Below are 20,259 nucleotides of genomic sequence, written 5' to 3' on the forward strand. Positions count from 1 at the left end.
TGTATTTGAGGTGGTTAACTGCGTTCTGCTGTAAAGCTCAAGGTAAGTTACACTCGGCTAACAGTGGCTCAGTCCTAAATGGGCTTCTACTTCCTATGCTAGTGCGCTACACAGGCTGGAACATAGTGCTGTTTACCTCACACACTCTGTAGGGCACTAGAACATAGTGCTGTTTACCTCACACACTCTGTAGGACACTAGAACATAGTGCTGTTTACCTCACACACACTGTAGGGCACTAGAACATAGTGCTGTTTACCTCACACACTCTGTAGGGCACTAGAACATAGTGCTGTTTACCTCACACACACTCTGTAGGGCACTAGAACATAGTGCTGTTTACCTCACACACACTCTGTAGGGCACTAGAACATAGTGCTGCTTACCTCACACAAACTCTGTAGAGCACTAGAACATAGTGCTGTTTACCTCACACACTCTGTAGGGCACTAGAACATAGTGCTGTTTACCTCACACACTCTGTAGGGCACTAGAACATAGTGCTGTTTACCTCACACACTCTGTAGGGCACTAGAACATAGGGCTGTTTACCTCACACACTCTGTAGGGCACTAAAACATAGTGCTGTTTACCTCACACACTCTGTAGGGCACTAGAACATAGGGCTGTTTACCTCACGCACTCTGTAGGACACTAGAACATAGTGCTGTTTACCTCACACATACACTGTGTAGGTCACTAGAACATAGTGCTGTTTACCTCACACACACTCTGTAGGGCACTAGAACATAGTGCTTGTTTACCTCACACACTCTGTAGGGCACTAGAACATAGTGCTGTTTACCTCACACACACTCTGTAGGGCACTAGAACATAGTGCTGTTTATCTCACACTCTGTAGGGCACTAGAACATAGTGCTGTTTACCTCACACACTCTGTAGGGCACTGGAACATAGTGCTGTTTAACACACTCTGTAGGGCACTAGAACATAGTGTTGTTTACCTCACACACACTCTGTAGGGCACTAGAACATAGTGCTGTTTACCTCACACACACTCTGTAGGGCACTAGAATAACTCACACACTCTGTAGGGCACTAGAACATAGTGCTGTTTACCTCACACACTCTGTAGGGCACTAGAACATAGTGCTGTTTACCTCCCACACACTCTGTAAGGCACTAGAACATAGGGCTGTTTAACTCACACACTCTGTAGGGCACTAGAACATAGGGGTGTTCAACTCACACACTGTAGGGCACTAAAACATAGTGGTGTTCAACTCACACACTCCGTAGTGCACTAAAACATAGTGCTGTTTAACTCACACACTCTGCAGGGCACTAGAACATAGTGCTGTTTCACACATACTGTGTAGTGTTAAACAGTGTAGCGTTTCCCTTTAAGTGTTTGTGTGTGAGTGCGTGTTTGCAGCTGATTATTGTCTGTTTTATAATTATGATTAACAGAATGATTACTTTCTTTAACTATGTTTAACGAAACGTGTTGTGGCTAAGAAGTGTCTGACCTAGTGAAAAAGTGAACTCTTTAGACAGGATCATATCACAACATGCCACTCAGGGTCCATGCTTCGTTTCTTGTAAATATACATACACATTTATATTTTATTGGAAACTTAATTCTTGTGATTGTGTAAAGCTGCTTTGTGATGATGTAAATCGTTAAAAGTGCTATACAAATAAAATTGAATTGAATTGGATGAAAAAGAAGCACATTTGCTAAATACAATTTCCCTTTTATGTTAAAGTATCTGTAACATGTTTAAAATTCAAATCTTTCAATGATCTTAATTGTCGTTTAGAAGAAACTTGGCCACCTGAGAAAAACCTGATGTATATTTGTATAAAGTGTACTTTTCTAAAATGCGAAATTGTTAATCGTTGTCATTATATACAAAAAGCAGTAACTTGTAAATGAAAAACTGATCCTTCCGCTCAGAACAATAACAGAAGATTGATTAAATTGCTTTATCAATTAACTCGCCGAGCTCTAATTTTTAAACAAACCCATTGGAACATGTTCTTTTTGTTATTTATTTGTTTATTTATTTTTGCATGTTTGTCACACTTACATGATTCAGATCTTCAGACTAATTTTAATATTACACAGAGATAACCTGAGTAAATACAAAAAGCAGGTTTTAAATGGTTTAATTCATTAAGGAAACAAAACCCACCTGTCCAAGCCTACCTGAAAAAAGTAATTGCCCCCGAAACCTAAAAACTGGTTGTGCCTCCCTTGGTGGTAACAACTGCAATCAAGCGTTTGTGATAACTGGCACTGAGTCTTTCTCATTGCTGCGGAGGAATTTTGGCCCACTCTTCTTCTTTTAATTCAGTCACACTGTAGGGTTTTTGAGTTTTTTTATGGTCATCTCAATCAGTGGTCAGCAATGGCCTTCACCTTTTTTACACAGGGCCAGGCAGGTTTTCCCTTTAATAAATGAAATGATAAAAAAACTGCAGTTTGTATTCACTCGGGTTAACTTTGTGTAATATAAAAATTTGAATGATGATCTGAATTAAGTGTGACAAATGAGTACTGCAAGTATTTAAAAATGTATTGTGCCCTTTCATTTTTAATGTGGCTAAATTTGCCTGTTACTGAACAATGCATTAATTTTGAGGTGGCATCTCGCGGGCCCTACTGTATATGCTAATGAGTGGATCTCATGATCTTTTTTTTGGTTCCCAGGGCCAAAAATAGAGACTGCTTCATCTAAATTTTGTAATGCTTTCTTTGCACACATGCTCCGAAAAGCATTAACAATACACTGATCTTCTTTTCCCGAGTTGTAGATTTGCACAGTCAGGTCCTGGTTTAGATTGGTTCAGCTGGAGCAACTGGATTCGATCATAATTAAGAAAACAATTTTGTATTCTGCAATGATGCATCATTGCACCCCAATTATACAGCATTACACATAACTAACCCTAAAACTGTCGTCTGGGCAGTACCCCATCTGATCTGATACAGAACTGATACAGATACTTCTGATAATAATACAAGGCAGGTGATAGCAGCTGTAATAACCATTTTCCTCATCAGCAGTCTTCAGTTTCTTGCACGATCTGTTGTTTTATGCTGGTTTAGTTAGAGATTTGTCCTGCTTTTTCCACTTGATTAGAAGCAACTGTTTTTCTTTGCCCAACGTTGTTTATCTTCAGAATGCAACAGCTGTCAGACAGTATACAGCTGATGTGTAGCGCTGAGTTTCACGTTATTATATTAGTTTGTATGTTGAAAATATTGACCAATTAACCATTTATGCTTCCTACTGCTCCAGGTGTGAGTTGTCCTGTCTCCTCCTGCTGTCCTCTTGGCTATATGTCTTAATTTCACATCTGCAAGAACATCAAGAAATCCAACTAGGATGAATCCCAGTGAGATTAAATGTGAGAAATTGGAACCCATAGAGATCTCCATTACTCACCAAATTTCATCAAGTGCTTCCCACACCAACAACTCTTACAGAGCCTTCGGTGGGAAGAGTTTCAGTGAAACTGTAAATCTCAAAAAAAACCAGTTTGTTGAGACTGGACAAAGGCCATATCAGTGCCCACAATGTGGGAAGAGTTTTACGCGAAAGGGTAACCTTCAACAACACCAGCTTATCCACACAGGAGTGAAGGCGTATCAGTGCTTAGAGTGCGGAAGGAGATTTACACAAAAGCGCACTCTCCAAAGACATCAGCGTGTCCACACAGGAGAGAGGCCGTACCAGTGCTTGGAGTGTGTAAAAAGCTTCAGCAGCAACAGTTCTCTGAGGATGCACCAAAGTGTTCACACAGGGGAGAAACCGTATCACTGTGCAGATTGTGGGAAAACATTTAATCAGAAGTGCTTGCTGCGCATACACCAGCGCTCTCACACCGGGGAGAAACCCTATTACTGCCCTGAGTGTGGGAAGAGCTTTACTGAGAGTGGAGAATTTAAAAAACACCAGCGTATTCACACAGGAGAGAAGCCGTACCGGTGCTCGCAGTGCGGGAAGAGTTTTACATGCAGCAGTACGCTGGGAATGCACCTGCGTATCCACAAAGAAGACAGACCGTATCAGTGTACGGAATGTGGGAGGACTTTTAAACGGAAGGACACACTTCATATACACCAACGCACTCACACCGGAGACAAACCTTATTACTGCCCAGCGTGTGGGAAGAGCTTCAGTACCCGAAGTCACCTCCGACAGCACCAGCGCAAACACACAGGAGAGAGACCGTATCAGTGTGCGGACTGCGGCAAGAGTTTTAAACGAAAGGACACACTTGAAATACACCAGCGCATTCACACTGGACAGAAACCCCACTTCTGCCCCGAGTGTGGGAGGAGTTTCACTGACAGCAGTACTCTCATAAGACACCAGCGTTTTCATGCAGGAGAGAAGCCGCATCAGTGCTCGCAGTGTGGAAAGAGTTTCACTCTGAGTAGCGGTCTCGTAAGACATGAGCGCATTCACACAGGAGAGCGCGTATCAGCGAGTGTCATGGCAGGAGACTTTTATTTAAAGGCACACACTCAGAGTACATCACCGCATTCACACTGGAGAGATACACTCGTACTGCCAAGCGAAGTGGTAATCTCAGCGCATTCACACTCGCAAGTAATTGAGTTGAGTGTGGCAAGAGGTTCAGGACATGAAGAGTATTCCAGCGACACACTCGTACAGTGAAAATAAGAACCTGGTGCAGTTCAACTAAGAAACTAAATTGGAAATTTATGGAAATTGGAAAAGTGGAAATTAAAGATATTTATTCTAAATGCTTAATTATGACCACTTCATAGACTCAAAAAATAATTTGGGGAAATAATTAAATGACGTTAATGGTTAGTTTTTGGGACATTCATTTACATACACCATATTACCAAACGTATTCCCCTTACCCCTCCAAATCATTAAATTCAGGTGTATAAAATCCGGCGCTTAGGCATGCAGAACGCTTCTACAAACATTTGTGAAAGAACGTGTCGCTTTCAGGAGCTCCGTGAATTCCAGCGTGGTCCTGTGATAGGACGCCCCCTGTGCAATAAGTCCAGTTGTGAAATTTCCTCACTATGAATATTCCACAGTCTACTGTTAGTGATGATATAATAAAGTGGAAGCGATTGGGAACGACTTCAACTCAGCCACAGAGTGTTAGGCCACGTAAAATCACAGGGTGGGGTCAGCGGGTGCTGAGACACGTACAGTAGTGCACAGAGGTCGGCAACTTCCAGCAGAGTCAATAGCTACAGACCTCCAAACTTCACGTGGCCTTCAGATTAGCTCAAGAACAGTGTGTAGAGAGCTTCATGGAGTGGGTTTCAACGGCAGAGCAGCTGCATCGCCATTACATCACCGGGTGCAATGCAAAGCATCGGATGCAGTGGTGTAAAGCACGCCGACACTGGACACTATGTCTGGCAATAAAATGGACGAGGCTGGAAATGTAAAGTTTGGGGGGGGATTATTATGTCAGGTTGTGGGCCTTTTAGTTCCAGTGAAAGGAACTCTTAATCCTTCAGCATACAGCAAGACATTTTGGACAGTTTTATGCTCCCAACTTTCTAGGAACAGTTTGTGAACGGCCCCTTCTGTTCTAATATGACTGCGCACCAGTGCACAAATGTGCTTCAAGAAGAATGGTCAAAAATTCCAAATGAACACACTCCTAAACCTAGTGGAAAACCTTTCCAGAAGAGCTGCAGCAGGTTAGCTGCAACATCATATTAAACCCTATGGATCAAGAATTGGATGTTACTTAAGGTTATATGCATGTAAAGGCAGATGAGCCAATACTTTTGGCAATGTATTGTACATTTATACATTTAATAAGGAAATACAGACAAAAGACATTTTCTTGCAATAAATGTAAAATTCTCAGATTAGATGTATAGTTATAAAAATTGGTATTGCATATTTCTCACTATAATAAAATGCTAAAGTTGTCTAGTAAGACAATTCTGTAAGGGATGGGATGTTAACAAAGGAATCAGAGTTAGCACAATGCTACTTAATACCAAAGAAAATTATTGCTGATTAGAATTCGGCTCTAATCCAGATAAGAGTGTGAGCATGAACAAAGTGCACGCACTGTAAATAGATGTACATCTCTTTAAACATACTGAATATATTAATAATTATAATAAACCCATAGTCATATTACACGCAATATATGCTTTATTTTCATATAGTCACATGACTTCAATGATTGGCCTGCCTCAGTGTTTGCCGGGAAACATCACACTCTTTTATTTATGGTTATGTTCATCCTGTATTTATTTATTAATTTTTTTACAATACCATTTAGCTTGCCTTAACTGACAAAATATGTAATAAATACCAATGAATGTAAGGAATAAATTACTGTGTGTGTGTTTTAGAACGTACCTAACCAGCTGATTACAACATTCTTCATCTATTTTTGAAGCAATGGTAACAGAATGACTCATACTCCTCACATGTCTAATCTTTCTGATGTAAAACACAAATACTATAAAAGTGCTGAAATTCAAGTGCAGATTCTACTTTTCACTTAGGTTTTTGTAATATAATCTGTATTGAATAAGAAAATGGTGCAAAATAGAGGCATTTTCACAAGCAGGTGTAAGTGAGAACAGACTCATAAGAGGACAGAGCTGTACTGAAATGACTAAACTGTAGGAGAAGCAAACAACAGGGTGATGGAGATTCAGAACACAGTAGTACAGCTTACACTAAAGGCAAAATAATACATGCACTAGTCTATACTGTACATACTGCTGCATGAGAATTTATTTGAATACTTAAAAACACCAGCACATGTGATGATCTGAAGTTATTTTAGAGATAGTCAGGAGATTAGTGCATCATGTATTAGACTACAGTATAAGTGTGATAGTTTATACTATTTAATATATAATATTGATTGGTGTTAATATACACCAATCAATGTTTGCTTAGAAACGTTTTCTAAAACAAGATAAAAACAACTGTAAATTGAAAATATAAAAAGATTTTAAGACTTATGCAATGCGTACATGTGTAAGAGAGACAATCTGTCATTGATTTGTATTATTATTATTATTATCAACAACAATTGTACCACATCTAGCCACTACAGTATTATAAGTAATTACATCATAAATGTAGCCACTAGAGGGCGTCAGAGTGATTTTGGCTTCGATTTTAAACCACCGTCTTTGGTAATAACAATGGGAGTAAATGTACAAGCCTCCAGTAGGTGTCGCTGTGAGCGTTTCGGTCTCGTTCCTCCACACATTCCCAGAAGCAGAAGAAGCCGTGCTGCAGTGTTGCTGATTGATGAGCTGAGCTCTCCGACTCTACTAATCATCTTTACATTCCAATATTTCTGACAGGGTTTTACCCCCACAGTTCCATCTGATCCGTTGTGGGTGTATTTGAGGTGGTTAACTGCGTTCTGCTGTAAAGCTCAAGGTAAGTTACACTCGGCTAACAGTGGCTCAGTCCTAAATGGGCTTCTACTTCCTATGCTAGTGCGCTACACAGGCTGGAACATAGTGCTGTTTACCTCACACACTCTGTAGGGCACTAGAACATAGTGCTGTTTACCTCACACACACTCTGTAGGGCACTAGAACATAGTGCTGTTTACCTCACACACTCTGTAGGGCACTAGAACATAGTGCTGTTTACCTCACACACTCTGTAGGGCACTAGAACATAGTGCTGTTTACCTCACACACACTGTAGGGCACTAGAACATAGTGCTGTTTACCTCACACACACTGTAGGGCACTAGAACATAGTGCTGTTTACCTCACACACTCTGTAGGGCACTAGAACATAGTGCTGTTTACCTCACACACACTCTGTAGGGCACTAGAACATAGTGCTGTTTACCTCACACACACTCTGTAGGGCACTAGAACATAGTGCTGTTTACCTCACACTCATTCTGTAGGGCACTAGAACATAGTGCTGTTTACCTCACACTCACTCTGTAGGGCACTAGAACATGGTGCTGTTTACCTCACACACACTCTGTAGGGCACTGGAACATAGTGCTGTTTACCTCACACACACTCTGTAGGGCACTAGAACATAGTGCTGTTTACCTCACACTCATTCTGTAGGGCACTTGAACATAGTGCTGTTTACCTCAAACACACTCTGTAGGGCACTAGAACATAGTGCTGTTTACCTCACACACACTGTAGGGCACTAGAACATAGTGCTGTTTACCTCACACACTCTGTAGGGCACTAGAACATAGTGCTGTTTACCTCACACACTCTGTAGGGCACTAGAACATAGTGCTGCTTACCTCACACACACTCTGTAGGGCACTAGAACATAGTGCTGTTTACCTCACACACTCTGTAGGGCACTAGAACATAGTGCTGTTTACCTCACACACACTCTGTAGGGCACTAGAACATAGTGCTGTTTACCTCACACACACTCTGTAGGGCACTAGAACATAGTGCTGTTTACCTCACACACACTCTGTAGGGCACTGGAACATAGTGCTGTTTACCTCACACTCATTCTGTAGGGCACTAGAACATAGTGCTGTTTACCTCACACTCACTCTGTAGGGCACTAGAACATAGTGCTGTTTACCTCACACACACTCTGTAGGGCACTAGAACATAGTGCTGTTTACCTCACACACACTCTGTAGGGCACTAGAACATAGTGCTGTTTACCTCACACTCATTCTGTAGGGCACTAGAACATAGTGCTGTTTACCTCACACACACTCTGTAGGGCACTAGAACATAGTGCTGTTTACCTTACACACTCTGTAGGGCACTAGAACATAGTGCTGTTTACCTCACACACTCTGTAGGGCACTAGAACATAGTGCTGTTTACCTCACACACACTGTAGGGCACTAGAACATAGTGCTGTTTACCTCACACACACTGTAGGGCACTAGAACATAGTGCTGTTTACCTCACACACTCTGTAGGGCACTAGAACATAGTGCTGTTTACCTCACACACACTCTGTAGGGCACTAGAACATAGTGCTGTTTACCTCACACACACTCTGTAGGGCACTAGAACATAGTGCTGTTTACCTCACACTCATTCTGTAGGGCACTAGAACATAGTGCTGTTTACCTCACACTCACTCTGTAGGGCACTGGAACATAGTGCTGTTTACCTCACACACACTCTGTAGGGCACTGGAACATAGTGCTGTTTACCTCACACACACTCTGTAGGGCACTAGAACATAGTGCTGTTTACCTCACACTCATTCTGTAGGGCACTTGAACATAGTGCTGTTTACCTCACACACACTGTAGGGCACTAGAACATAGTGCTGTTTACCTCACACACTCTGTAGGGCACTAGAACATAGTGCTGTTTACCTCACACACTCTGTAGGGCACTAGAACATAGTGCTGCTTACCTCACACACACTCTGTAGGGCACTAGAACATAGTGCTGTTTACCTCACACACTCTGTAGGGCACTAGAACATAGTGCTGTTTACCTCACACACACTCTGTAGGGCACTAGAACATAGTGCTGTTTACCTCACACACACTCTGTAGGGCACTAGAACATAGTGCTGTTTACCTCACACACACTCTGTAGGGCACTGGAACATAGTGCTGTTTACCTCACACTCATTCTGTAGGGCACTAGAACATAGTGCTGTTTACCTCACACTCACTCTGTAGGGCACTAGAACATAGTGCTGTTTACCTCACACACACTCTGTAGGGCACTAGAACATAGTGCTGTTTACCTCACACACACTCTGTAGGGCACTAGAACATAGTGCTGTTTACCTCACACTCATTCTGTAGGGCACTAGAACATAGTGCTGTTTACCTCACACTCACTCTGTAGGGCACTAGAACATGGTGCTGTTTACCTCACACTCATTCTGTAGGGCACTTGAACATAGTGCTGTTTACCTCACACACACTCTGTAGGGCACTAGAACATAGTGCTGTTTACCTCACACACACTCTGTAGGGCACTGGAACATAGTGCTGTTTACCTCACACACACTCTGTAGGGCACTGGAACATAGTGCTGTTTACCTCACACTCATTCTGTAGGGCACTGGAACATAGTGCTGTTTACCTCACACTCACTCTGTAGGGCACTAGAACATAGTGCTGTTTACCTCACACACACTCTGTAGGGCACTAGAACATAGTGCTGTTTACCTCACACACACTCTGTAGGGCACTAGAACATAGTGCTGTTTACCTCACACTCATTCTGTAGGGCACTAGAACATAGTGCTGTTTACCTCACACTCACTCTGTAGGGCACTAGAACATGGTGCTGTTTACCTCACACACACTCTGTAGGGCACTAGAACATAGTGCTGTTTACCTCACACACACTCTGTAGGGCACTAGAACATAGTGCTGTTTACCTCATACTCATTCTGTAGGGCACTTGAACATAGTGCTGTTTACCTCAAACACACTCTGTAGGGCACTAGAACATAGTGCTGTTTACCTCACACACACTGTAGGGCACTAGAACATAGTGCTGTTTACCTCACACACTCTGTAGGGCACTAGAACATAGTGCTGTTTACCTCACACACTCTGTAGGGCACTAGAACATAGTGCTGCTTACCTCACACACACTCTGTAGGGCACTAGAACATAGTGCTGTTTACCTCACACACTCTGTAGGGCACTAGAACATAGTGCTGTTTACCTCACACACACTCTGTAGGGCACTAGAACATAGTGCTGTTTACCTCACACACACTCTGTAGGGCACTAGAACATAGTGCTGTTTACCTCACACACACTCTGTAGGGCACTGGAACATAGTGCTGTTTACCTCACACTCACTCTGTAGGGCACTAGAACATAGTGCTGTTTACCTCACACACACTCTGTAGGGCACTAGAACATAGTGCTGTTTACCTCACACACACTCTGTAGGGCACTAGAACATAGTGCTGTTTACCTCACACTCATTCTGTAGGGCACTAGAACATAGTGCTGTTTACCTCACACTCACTCTGTAGGGCACTAGAACATGGTGCTGTTTACCTCACACACACTCTGTAGGGCACTAGAACATAGTGCTGTTTACCTCACACACACTCTGTAGGGCACTAGAACATAGTGCTGTTTACCTCACACACTATGTAGGGCACTAGAGATACATTCGGGACTGATTTGGGACGCAGCCTGATTAAGAAACTACAGTGTGTATAGGTAATTATGTATTGTTTGATGATGATTAATGCTTTATTTGTAGAGAAGCCGCAATTTGTAATTCTTCTCCTACAACCAGTAAAACACAAATTGTGCTGCCTTTTCGCAAAATGTTGAGAGTGAGAGAACCCTATGGAACAGTAAATGGATCACGTATATATCCTTAATTATGACATATTTATTTGAGAGTTCATGGGTAGCATACTCTGATAGACCCCCATTAAATAATCAACAAAATGAATGAAGTACTTTGCAAGCTTTTCAGTCTCTGCATGTGCAGAACCCTCATGTAGCAAAAACATGACAGGTAGGGTGGAAATGGATTGACAGAACAGTGGCTGTGCAACATCGACACTTACGTTCTATTCTGAATCACAACATGAAGAAAAATGTCCTAAATGTATTATTAGTTTACAGAAAGTGAAGAAAAACAAATATTAGTCTGTTATAAAAATAGCAGTGTCATCACTCATCTTTACAAAGTGGTGAATTTAATCTTTCTTGTGCATCTCTGAACTAATTTTTAATTGTATAACCATGCTTTCTGAAAACTGCTTCACATCTGTGCTGCATGGAGTCAACCAACTTCTGGCACATTTGAACAGGTATTCCAGCCCAAGAAACAGCATTTTTTTGTCTCAGAAACAGCATTTTTTTGTCTCAGAAACAGCATTTTTTTGTCTCAGAAGCAGCATTTTTAATGTCAGGCCACAAGTTTTCTATTGGATTAGGGTCTGGGGATTGGGCTGGTAACTCCATTACGTCAATCTTGTTGGTCTGGAACCAAGATGCTGCTCACTTACTGGTGTGTCTGGGGTCGTTGTCGTGTCTTGCTTTCATCAGTCCACAAAATATTGCACCATTTCTCTTTAGGCCAGTCAGTGTGTTATTTGGCGAACTGTAACCTCTTCAGCACATGTATTTTTTTCAACAATGGGACTGTATGGGGGCTTTTTGCTGATAGCTTCCTGGTTTTGTTCTCAATTTTAAAGCATTAAATATCATTTTAGCATAGCAGCCTATCATTTTCTGCACTTCTTTGTATGTTTTCCCATTTCTAATCAACTTTTGAATCAAAGTACGCTGTTCTTCTGAACAATGTCTGGAACGACCCAGACATCTCTCTTTATTTTCAGAAAGAAATGCACAAGACAACCTTTTCTGCATTTATCCTTGAATTAGTTTGACACCTGTTTTTCACAGAATAATTTACCTCTCTAATTGAACTCCACACTGCTATTATTTTAAACACGCCCCTTTTCAATTAATGATTCAATTACACAGAATCAGGTGCATGCAAGTCATGACTGTTGGGTCTGTTGTTTTCTATTACTCCACTACACCTACAGGTAAAATATTTACTGTACCTTAAAGAAATATAATTTCTCCCCAAAACAATTATTGATCCGTTTACTGATGTTGGACTGCTATTATTTTAAACACTACTGTATATATAGTACATATATCTATATGTAGATAAAATTGCAATTCATGAAGGCATCTGGCAAATGCTTAAATGTAAAGCGGCACTTTGCACTGGCTCACTGTTGCATTCCTTTACCATGCAGAAGGATATGTTGTAGCTGGTCCAGTGTGATAGAAAAGGAGTGTCTCGCAGTCAAGTGGGTGGGCCTCATCCTCTGCTGCTACCTGCTTAAAAAGTACAATTGTACTTTGCTTCTTTGTTTGTGCAGAATCATTAAGTAGAAAAAATTATAAATAGCATGGGTTGACATCACACCTGTACATTAACAATTTACGGAGTGACGTCAAATCAACATACCATGAATTGTGTGCTCTTGACCATCGTTCTGTCAATTTGAAAAATGTTCTCTGTGTGAAAAATAATTGAACTAATTGTTTCATTCTGAAACCTAGGGTGCATGTCCTCCCTCACCACATAGTGCCAACATTCAAAGCTCCTATTTCAATCTTTACGCTTTCACCCTTCCTTATTTTCCTCTCCTTCTGGACACATCTGCCCCTTTATTTCTCTTCATTTCTTGGGTTAACAGTAGCCTAATTTCCACAGGTATCATGCTGACCAACGGTACCTAAGAGGGTCGGTAACCCGGGCCTCAACCAATCTGGTATGGAAATCTCTTTCATAATCCACATATTGATTTGGCACATGTTTTATGCAGATGCCCTTTCTGACGCAACCCTCCTCATTTATTCTAGTTTGGGACCGACACTAAGACTACACTGGATTGTGCAACCTCAGTGGCTGAGCAGCTGAACATTGTTTTTTTGGAATATTAAATAATTATTACCAATCCTGAGAGAAAAAGATTTGTGTAGCTTTAAATGACACTTTACAAATGTATCAAAGATTGTTAATCAATATTAATCATTGTTAATGTTAAATGGGTGAACCATTGATTTTTGTTGTCTTTCCTAGTCCTAGTTCTTCATGTTTTCCCTTATGTATCTATCCTTATATATCACTCCACAGCAGATCCAGCTATGTTGAAGTCAGAAGAGATTAAATCTGAGAACTTGGAGCCCACAGAGAGCTCCAGTGATTACAGAGATTCATCTGGTACTTTCCACACTAACACCTCTTACAACCAAATGCAGAAACATTATCATCAGTGTCCAAATTCTGGCAAAAGTAAAACAAGAACTCTAAAGAAACACCAACAGGTTCATTCAGGAGAGAAGCTATATCAGTGTTCAGAGTGTGGGAAGAGTTTTACACAAAGCAGCTGTCTATCAAAACACCAGCGCGTTCACACAGGAGAGAAGCCGTATCAGTGCTCAGAGTGTGGGATGAGCTTTAACGAGAGGGGTAATCTCAAAAGACACCAGTGGATTCACACGGAAGGGAAGCGATATCAGTGCTCAAAGTGTAGCAAGAGTTATACCGAGAAAGGAAATCTCATAATTCATCAGCGCATTCACACGGGAGAGAAACCGTATCAGTGCTCAGACTGCGGAAGGAGTTTCAACCAAAGAGGGAACCTCCAACAACACCAGCGCATTCACACTGGGGAGAAACCCTTTTACTGCACAGAATGTGGCAAAAGTTTTAGTGTTCGAAGCAACTTTCAGCAACACCAGCACATTCACACTGGAGAGAGGCCATATCAGTGCTCCGAGTGTGACAAGAGTTTCACTAATCACAGTAATCTCAAGCAACACCGGCGTCTTCACACAGGCGAGAAACCGTATCAGTGCTTAGAATGTGGGAGGAGTTTTAACCAAAGGGTTAAGTTCCGACATCACCAGTGGATTCACACAGGAGAGAAACCGTTTCAGTGCATGCAGTGTGGAAAGGGTTTCACTTGGAAAGTTACTCTCGTAAAACACCAGCGCATTCACACAGGAGAGAAGCCGTATCAGTGCTCACACTGTTGGAAAAGTTTTACCGAGAGTGGGAATTTCTTAAATCACCAGCGCATTCACACTGGAGAGAAGCCGTATCAGTGCTCAGAATGTGGAAAGAGTTTTAACACGAGGGGTAATCTGCAACGACACCAGCGAGTTCACACTGGGGAGAGAGCAAAGAGCTTTCAGAGACACAAACAGACACATTTTAGTCAAAAAGAATAAAAATGTCCTACAAGTTTCTTTCAAAAATAATGGAAATCAGCTCGGTTCATTAAAAATGTTTATTGTTAACCACTTCATAGATATTTGGGGCATTAATTAGATGACCATCCAGTTGTATCTATTGTATATAAAAAATGTTGAGACAAGATGGAAATTGACAATGAAACCAAAAAGAAGTCATCTGTAAAATCTCCCTTGTACTATATTGAAAATACAACAACCACTCATTATTTGATGATTTATCATGTAAACTTAATTGTTTGTATAGATTCACTCATTTCTAATCTGGTGCCTGTAACATCCTCCAAAAGAATTGGAACAGTTGACTGTTTATCATCACTGTGTAACATCACCATTTCTATTAATAACACTTTAAGCATTTGGACACTGAAGAGACCAGTTGGTCTAGTTAAGCTAAAGGGATTTCCATATTCTTACATTAAGCAGGTCTTCGATTCATAATGTGCCGCACAGTCTCAAAAGAAGACAGGTCAGTGTAGTAGCCGTCCTCTGCATGTGTAATCTGAGAAGAATGAGGTTTGGTATTGTGCTGCTGTGTTACTACAAGAAGAACATATTTTTGCATTTGTGCCCTCACAGATGTGCAACTTACCCCTTCCATGTGGTCATAACAGCATGGATGCCTTATTTCCTCTTTGACCCAGAGAACTCGAGAGCTGTTTCTAATAATTTCCAAAAACTATTAGAAATGTTGACTCGTATCCAGTGTATTATCACGTTCCCCATGTGCCCCTGTATATCTCAGAGAATACCGAGCCCAGAGAAGTCTTTGATGTCCCTGGACATTATTGGTGTACGCCTTTCTTGGTGTCTTAAGTTGCTTTTGTAAATGCAGTAATGAGTTCTGTTAATGGACAAAGGATTATCTGAGTATTTCCAACTTTTATTTGTAAAATTTGAAGTGAACAATTTCTAAGACTTGAAAAGGCGCCTTTTTATTTTATTGCCAATTACCAACCTTTACAAAAATTTTTTTTTCTTTTAATTGGAATTGTAGTTACTTTCCTTAATAATTGTAAAGTGGGTTTTTCCCTGTGTCTGTGTCAGAACTTTCTGGCAATTTCAGGCTACTTTCATATTTTACATATTTTTGTCGACAAACATCATGTGCATTTCAGATACTGTTTAAATAGTCAGTATATTATTACTTTCCCACCTAAATTTTTATTTATTTATTTATTTATTTATTTATTTGTGTCATACTGTATGTAGCAGTTTCATTACATAAGTCTAAGTCTTTTTTTAATGAGGAAATGTTTTTGACCATTCCATACGTGTACATAAGTGTGTATCGGGCATTGGGGGAAAAGCATGAATACTAGATGCTTATTTATGAAGGCATGTTAATGTTTGCAATAGTGTTTGAGACACAAAATAACCACAATGATGTAGTGTAGACAAACAAAATAATGTAGCAGTGTTATTTTGAATTGAGGAAAAATACATTACATTAATGCAACTTTTATAGTAGATTTACATTTACATGAGTTAGCTGGTCTTACTTTCTGCCTACTGTTTGTGTTATTGGAAAGATATTATTTTATAGAAATATAATAGAAATTAAAAGTGTGTATTGTCATTATATTGCACAAAAACACAACGGAATTTGAGTGCCACTTCAGACTTTGTTTCTGAATAGTGCCTTAGTTCTATGATGTTATTAGTGTACATTAGTTTTACATTTATTAGGAAAAAAGTAGCTAATAAAGCTGAATTAAGTTAGATATACTGTATATTCAAGCCAAAACAAGATGTGAATGCTTGCAAGTTTAGAGCACCACTTCTGTCACATAAAGAGTAAAACCCTATTTATGCATGTAAAAAACACCCACAGAACTACTTGAATATTTTTTTTTATAAATAGACACAATAAAGTCTTTGATGTAGGAATTTTACTGTAGAATGAACCTTGTAACCTTCTTTGCATTGTATTTTACTTAGTTTGGTTTATCAATGCTCACATTTTGTCCAGGTCTGCTTTACAAAAGGGATTACCTCAATGGGATCAACCTGACTAAACAACGTTTCAATATAAAAGAAGCATTTAAACTTTAGCTGCTCCTCATTTCAAGCTTTGAAATTAGAGAGTGATTTTGTCTGGTTAGACCTACTACAAAATTATGTGGACTCAATATGCTATACAAAAATGTATAAACTTTTAGGCAATTAAATATATGTAAAATATTGACCTGATATAATCGCATTAAGTCAAAGTAGCAAAGTTTGGCTTTGGGGAAATAACATTTTAATTTCATATGATGTAGAAGTTTGAGTTTACAGGTGATTATATTGGTTCAGTTTGACTGTGATACTTCTACACTGTCTGAACAAACAAAAGTTACACACATTAATATTTTGTTGGCCCGGCTTTAGCTATAATTCCCATGGCAAATGTATGCGGTATAGTCTCAATAACCATATTCACTAGTTAGTCACATTAGTCACAAAATCAATTTCCAGAAAACTTTTGCCTGATGTCTTTTGTTAATGAAAGGAGATCTAAACCACTCTGTGGACTATTCTCCCAATTCTTTTAGAAACTGACTGAATTTTGGCATCCTGGAATATGGCCGTGTCACAAGAAAAGACAAACTCTAAATATGTGAAAACCTGGTCATTGAGTACATTGAGGTCATCAGCTGATTTTCATTTTTCATCTAGACCTGAGCAAGTGAAGCAACCCCAAATGTAATGGCTAATTACTAAATACTTTACACTTTTTTACGGATTTAACGTTGTATCTTAATCTACTATTCGACTGTTAAATAACCACAAGAATTAAATAAAATGCGCAATAAAACGTACAGAAAAAAAAACAAGGAGCATGTAGTAGCATGGCATTATGGGCGGGGCTCTACAGCGTGGTTACGTGTTTCGGGTCTGCGCATGCGTGGTAAGCGTGGGCAGGAGCTAGTGATGGGTACGACGAATTTATAGATCCACAGAAACAGAAGAGGCTGAGCTCTCCGACTCTACTAATCATCTTTACATTCCAATATTTCTGACAGGGTTTTACCCCCACAGTTCCATCTGATCCGTTGTGGGTGTATTTGAGGTGATTAACTGCGTTCTGCTGTAAAGCTCAAGGTAAGTTACACTCGGCTAACAGTGGCTCAGTCCTAAATGGGCTTCTACTTCCTATGCTAGTGCGCTACACAGGCTGGAACACAGTGCTGTTTACCTCACACACTCTGTAGGGCACTAGATGTACACTCGGGACTGATTTGGAACGCAGCCCGACTGAGAGCCCTACAGTGTGTTTTCAGGTAATTACTGGTTAATTAGTGAACCACGGTCGGGTTTTCATTTCCTGTCAGGGAAAGTTTAGTTCACTAACGTGGTTCTTATCAGATAAACTTTAACAAAATACTGAAGTAGTTTAATCTGGTCAGTGTCCAAAACAAACCAGATATTTTGCATTTTGAAAGAGAAAGGACCGAGTGTTGGAAACTCCTCATCTTCTCCAGCACGCTCAGTAAAAAAAAAAATAAAAATAAATCGAACTTTTGTGTTTTTTAATAAAACGTAGTGTGTACAAGTCAAAGGTTTCATACAGAAAACACTTCAGTTAAAGTACAGATAGTCAAAAATACTTCAGCACAGTAATGGAAGTTTTACTTCATTATTAGAAAATGTGCTAAAAAACAAGAATAAATGTAAGTACAGTCATGTATAATATTTTCCTTTTTGTAGAAGTGGATTTTACATAATTGATATTGAAAGAGACATAGTTCAGAAGCTGATATCAAAGTCAAGGTATTGGTACCGGTATCAAACATTTTTGAACTTTGCCCAGCCCTAGTACAGATGAGCTGTAATTACTTTTATAGATGATTTTCTGATCTATTCCCCTGACCTCCAAGTGCACATTCAGCATGTAAGAACTGTCCTGAACTGGCTTCTGAAACCAGAGAATGAAGTTTCTCTGATGCATTGTTGCCCTGAAGCAATGCAGATGGACCCCTCTACTGTCAAATAATTATAACATTTCCTGGACTTACAAACTGGTTTACTGCCACTTCATGAAAAGTTTTAGATTCTTTTTAGGTTGCTGCCCAGTAGAACACTCTACTGAAAAAGAAAACATATTTAAACATCCCAACCCATCTAATTTGTTTGTTCTGTCGATCAGAGATCTGTATGGATCTGAGGGGCTCAGCAAAATGACTTGCAGTAACATCTGACTGATGATGGCGTTTTTCATTAGCTTCAATCTATGTATAAGTATCTTTGAAAACATATGCCTGCCTCAAACCCTACGATCAACTGCTCTTTCTGGCTGGGGGCCCATCTCGTTTTAGTCGTCAGCCTCCTGTAAGAAGGGCTCTTTCAGGTTTGATGAGAGCAAATGAAGCAGAGAGGAGTGGTGCTCCTTTGAAAGAGCTTTGGCTGTGCAATTTCTCCACCAAATAATTTTAATCACTGTACTGTATCTTTCATGTTTTATGATGCATCTATCTTTAATAGAGTTATAACTAACAAGAAAAATATATTAAACATCATGGACTCTATACTCTGAACAAGTGGAATATTTGCCATAATGCATGTTTAACATACCTTAATCTGCCATGGTGTCTAGTTGGTCTACAGAGGGTCCTGGATGGATGGATGGATGAAATCTTAGATGTGTTAATATATTTCAGATGGGTCCACATTACACTATTAGGTTCAAAACGGGTAGAAAGGAAAATTAAAAAACATAACACAAAATATTATCAAAGGTTTCAGTGGAAGGAGTAGTTTCAAGGCATCATGCAAGGTTGGCTAATCTAAATCTCTAGTTTTTTAAGTGCTTCTTAGTAGAGATGCAAAAATTTTAATTTTCTTCACTAATACCAATAGTAATTAACATAATTGACAACACATAAAAAAATTTGGTATATATGATGTATGACAATAGTTTTTTTCCCCTTTTCCTAATTAAAAAATGTTTTTAATAAAACTGGACTGTTAAATGAGCTTTATATTTTATTCACAACTGCACAAGATGACAGGGTTTTCTCCAGAATACCATAACATAGCACAGACTGTGCACCTGTCTAGATGGCTGTGGGTTCGCAGACGCTGGGTGATCTTTTACTGCAGTTCCGCTCAGCTCATGCACAATCAGCACTAAATCATTATATCTGAGAGTAAACGGCCAATCAACAGTCACGGTGAATCAAACTACAAAACGTCTTGTTCCGGTCACTGGCCAATCAATCAGTCGACCATGCATCGCTGCTTCTCAGTGGAAATTTGTTCGGAACTTTACTTTGTTGAAGCTTGTGTTCCTTAATGAATGATTTCTATGCTTTCCAAGTTATGTGGTGTTTTCTGTTCCTTAGTCATTCCTGTAATTTTTACCTAATCTAAGGAGCAGCGAACTTTTTTTTTTTTTTTTCTTCAAATTATAATTTTTTTAAGTTACGTACACTCCTCTTCAGAATCCAGCACTTGTTGTTGGGTAGCTTAGAATTTTAGATGATAAATGTGAACTGTATTCAGTAAATTGAAAAATACAGAACCATTGTTTATTTATGCTTCTTTCTAATGCAGATA

The 20,259-nt window shown here is 39.8% G+C and overlaps 1 protein-coding gene across 1 annotated transcript in view; it reads left to right on the forward strand.

The window, feature by feature from the left end:
* LOC128526246 (zinc finger protein 850-like) overlaps nt 1–16,587 on the forward strand; it is a 39,938-nt gene extending 23,351 nt beyond the window's left edge. The window contains exons 1-3 of the mRNA XM_053497901.1: nt 7,202–7,400; nt 13,175–13,232; nt 13,598–16,587. Of these exons, the coding sequence (XP_053353876.1) occupies nt 13,609–14,697 (1,089 nt within the window). The 5' untranslated portion in view covers nt 7,202–7,400; nt 13,175–13,232; nt 13,598–13,608 and the 3' untranslated portion in view covers nt 14,698–16,587. Of the gene's footprint in view, nt 7,401–13,174; nt 13,233–13,597 lie in introns of the transcript that reaches the window.
* Nucleotides 16,588–20,259: the final 3,672 nt, after the last annotated feature.

Source organism: Clarias gariepinus, chromosome 6, assembly GCF_024256425.1.
Source record: "Clarias gariepinus isolate MV-2021 ecotype Netherlands chromosome 6, CGAR_prim_01v2, whole genome shotgun sequence".
NCBI classification, from domain to species: Eukaryota; Metazoa; Chordata; class Actinopteri; order Siluriformes; family Clariidae; genus Clarias; species Clarias gariepinus.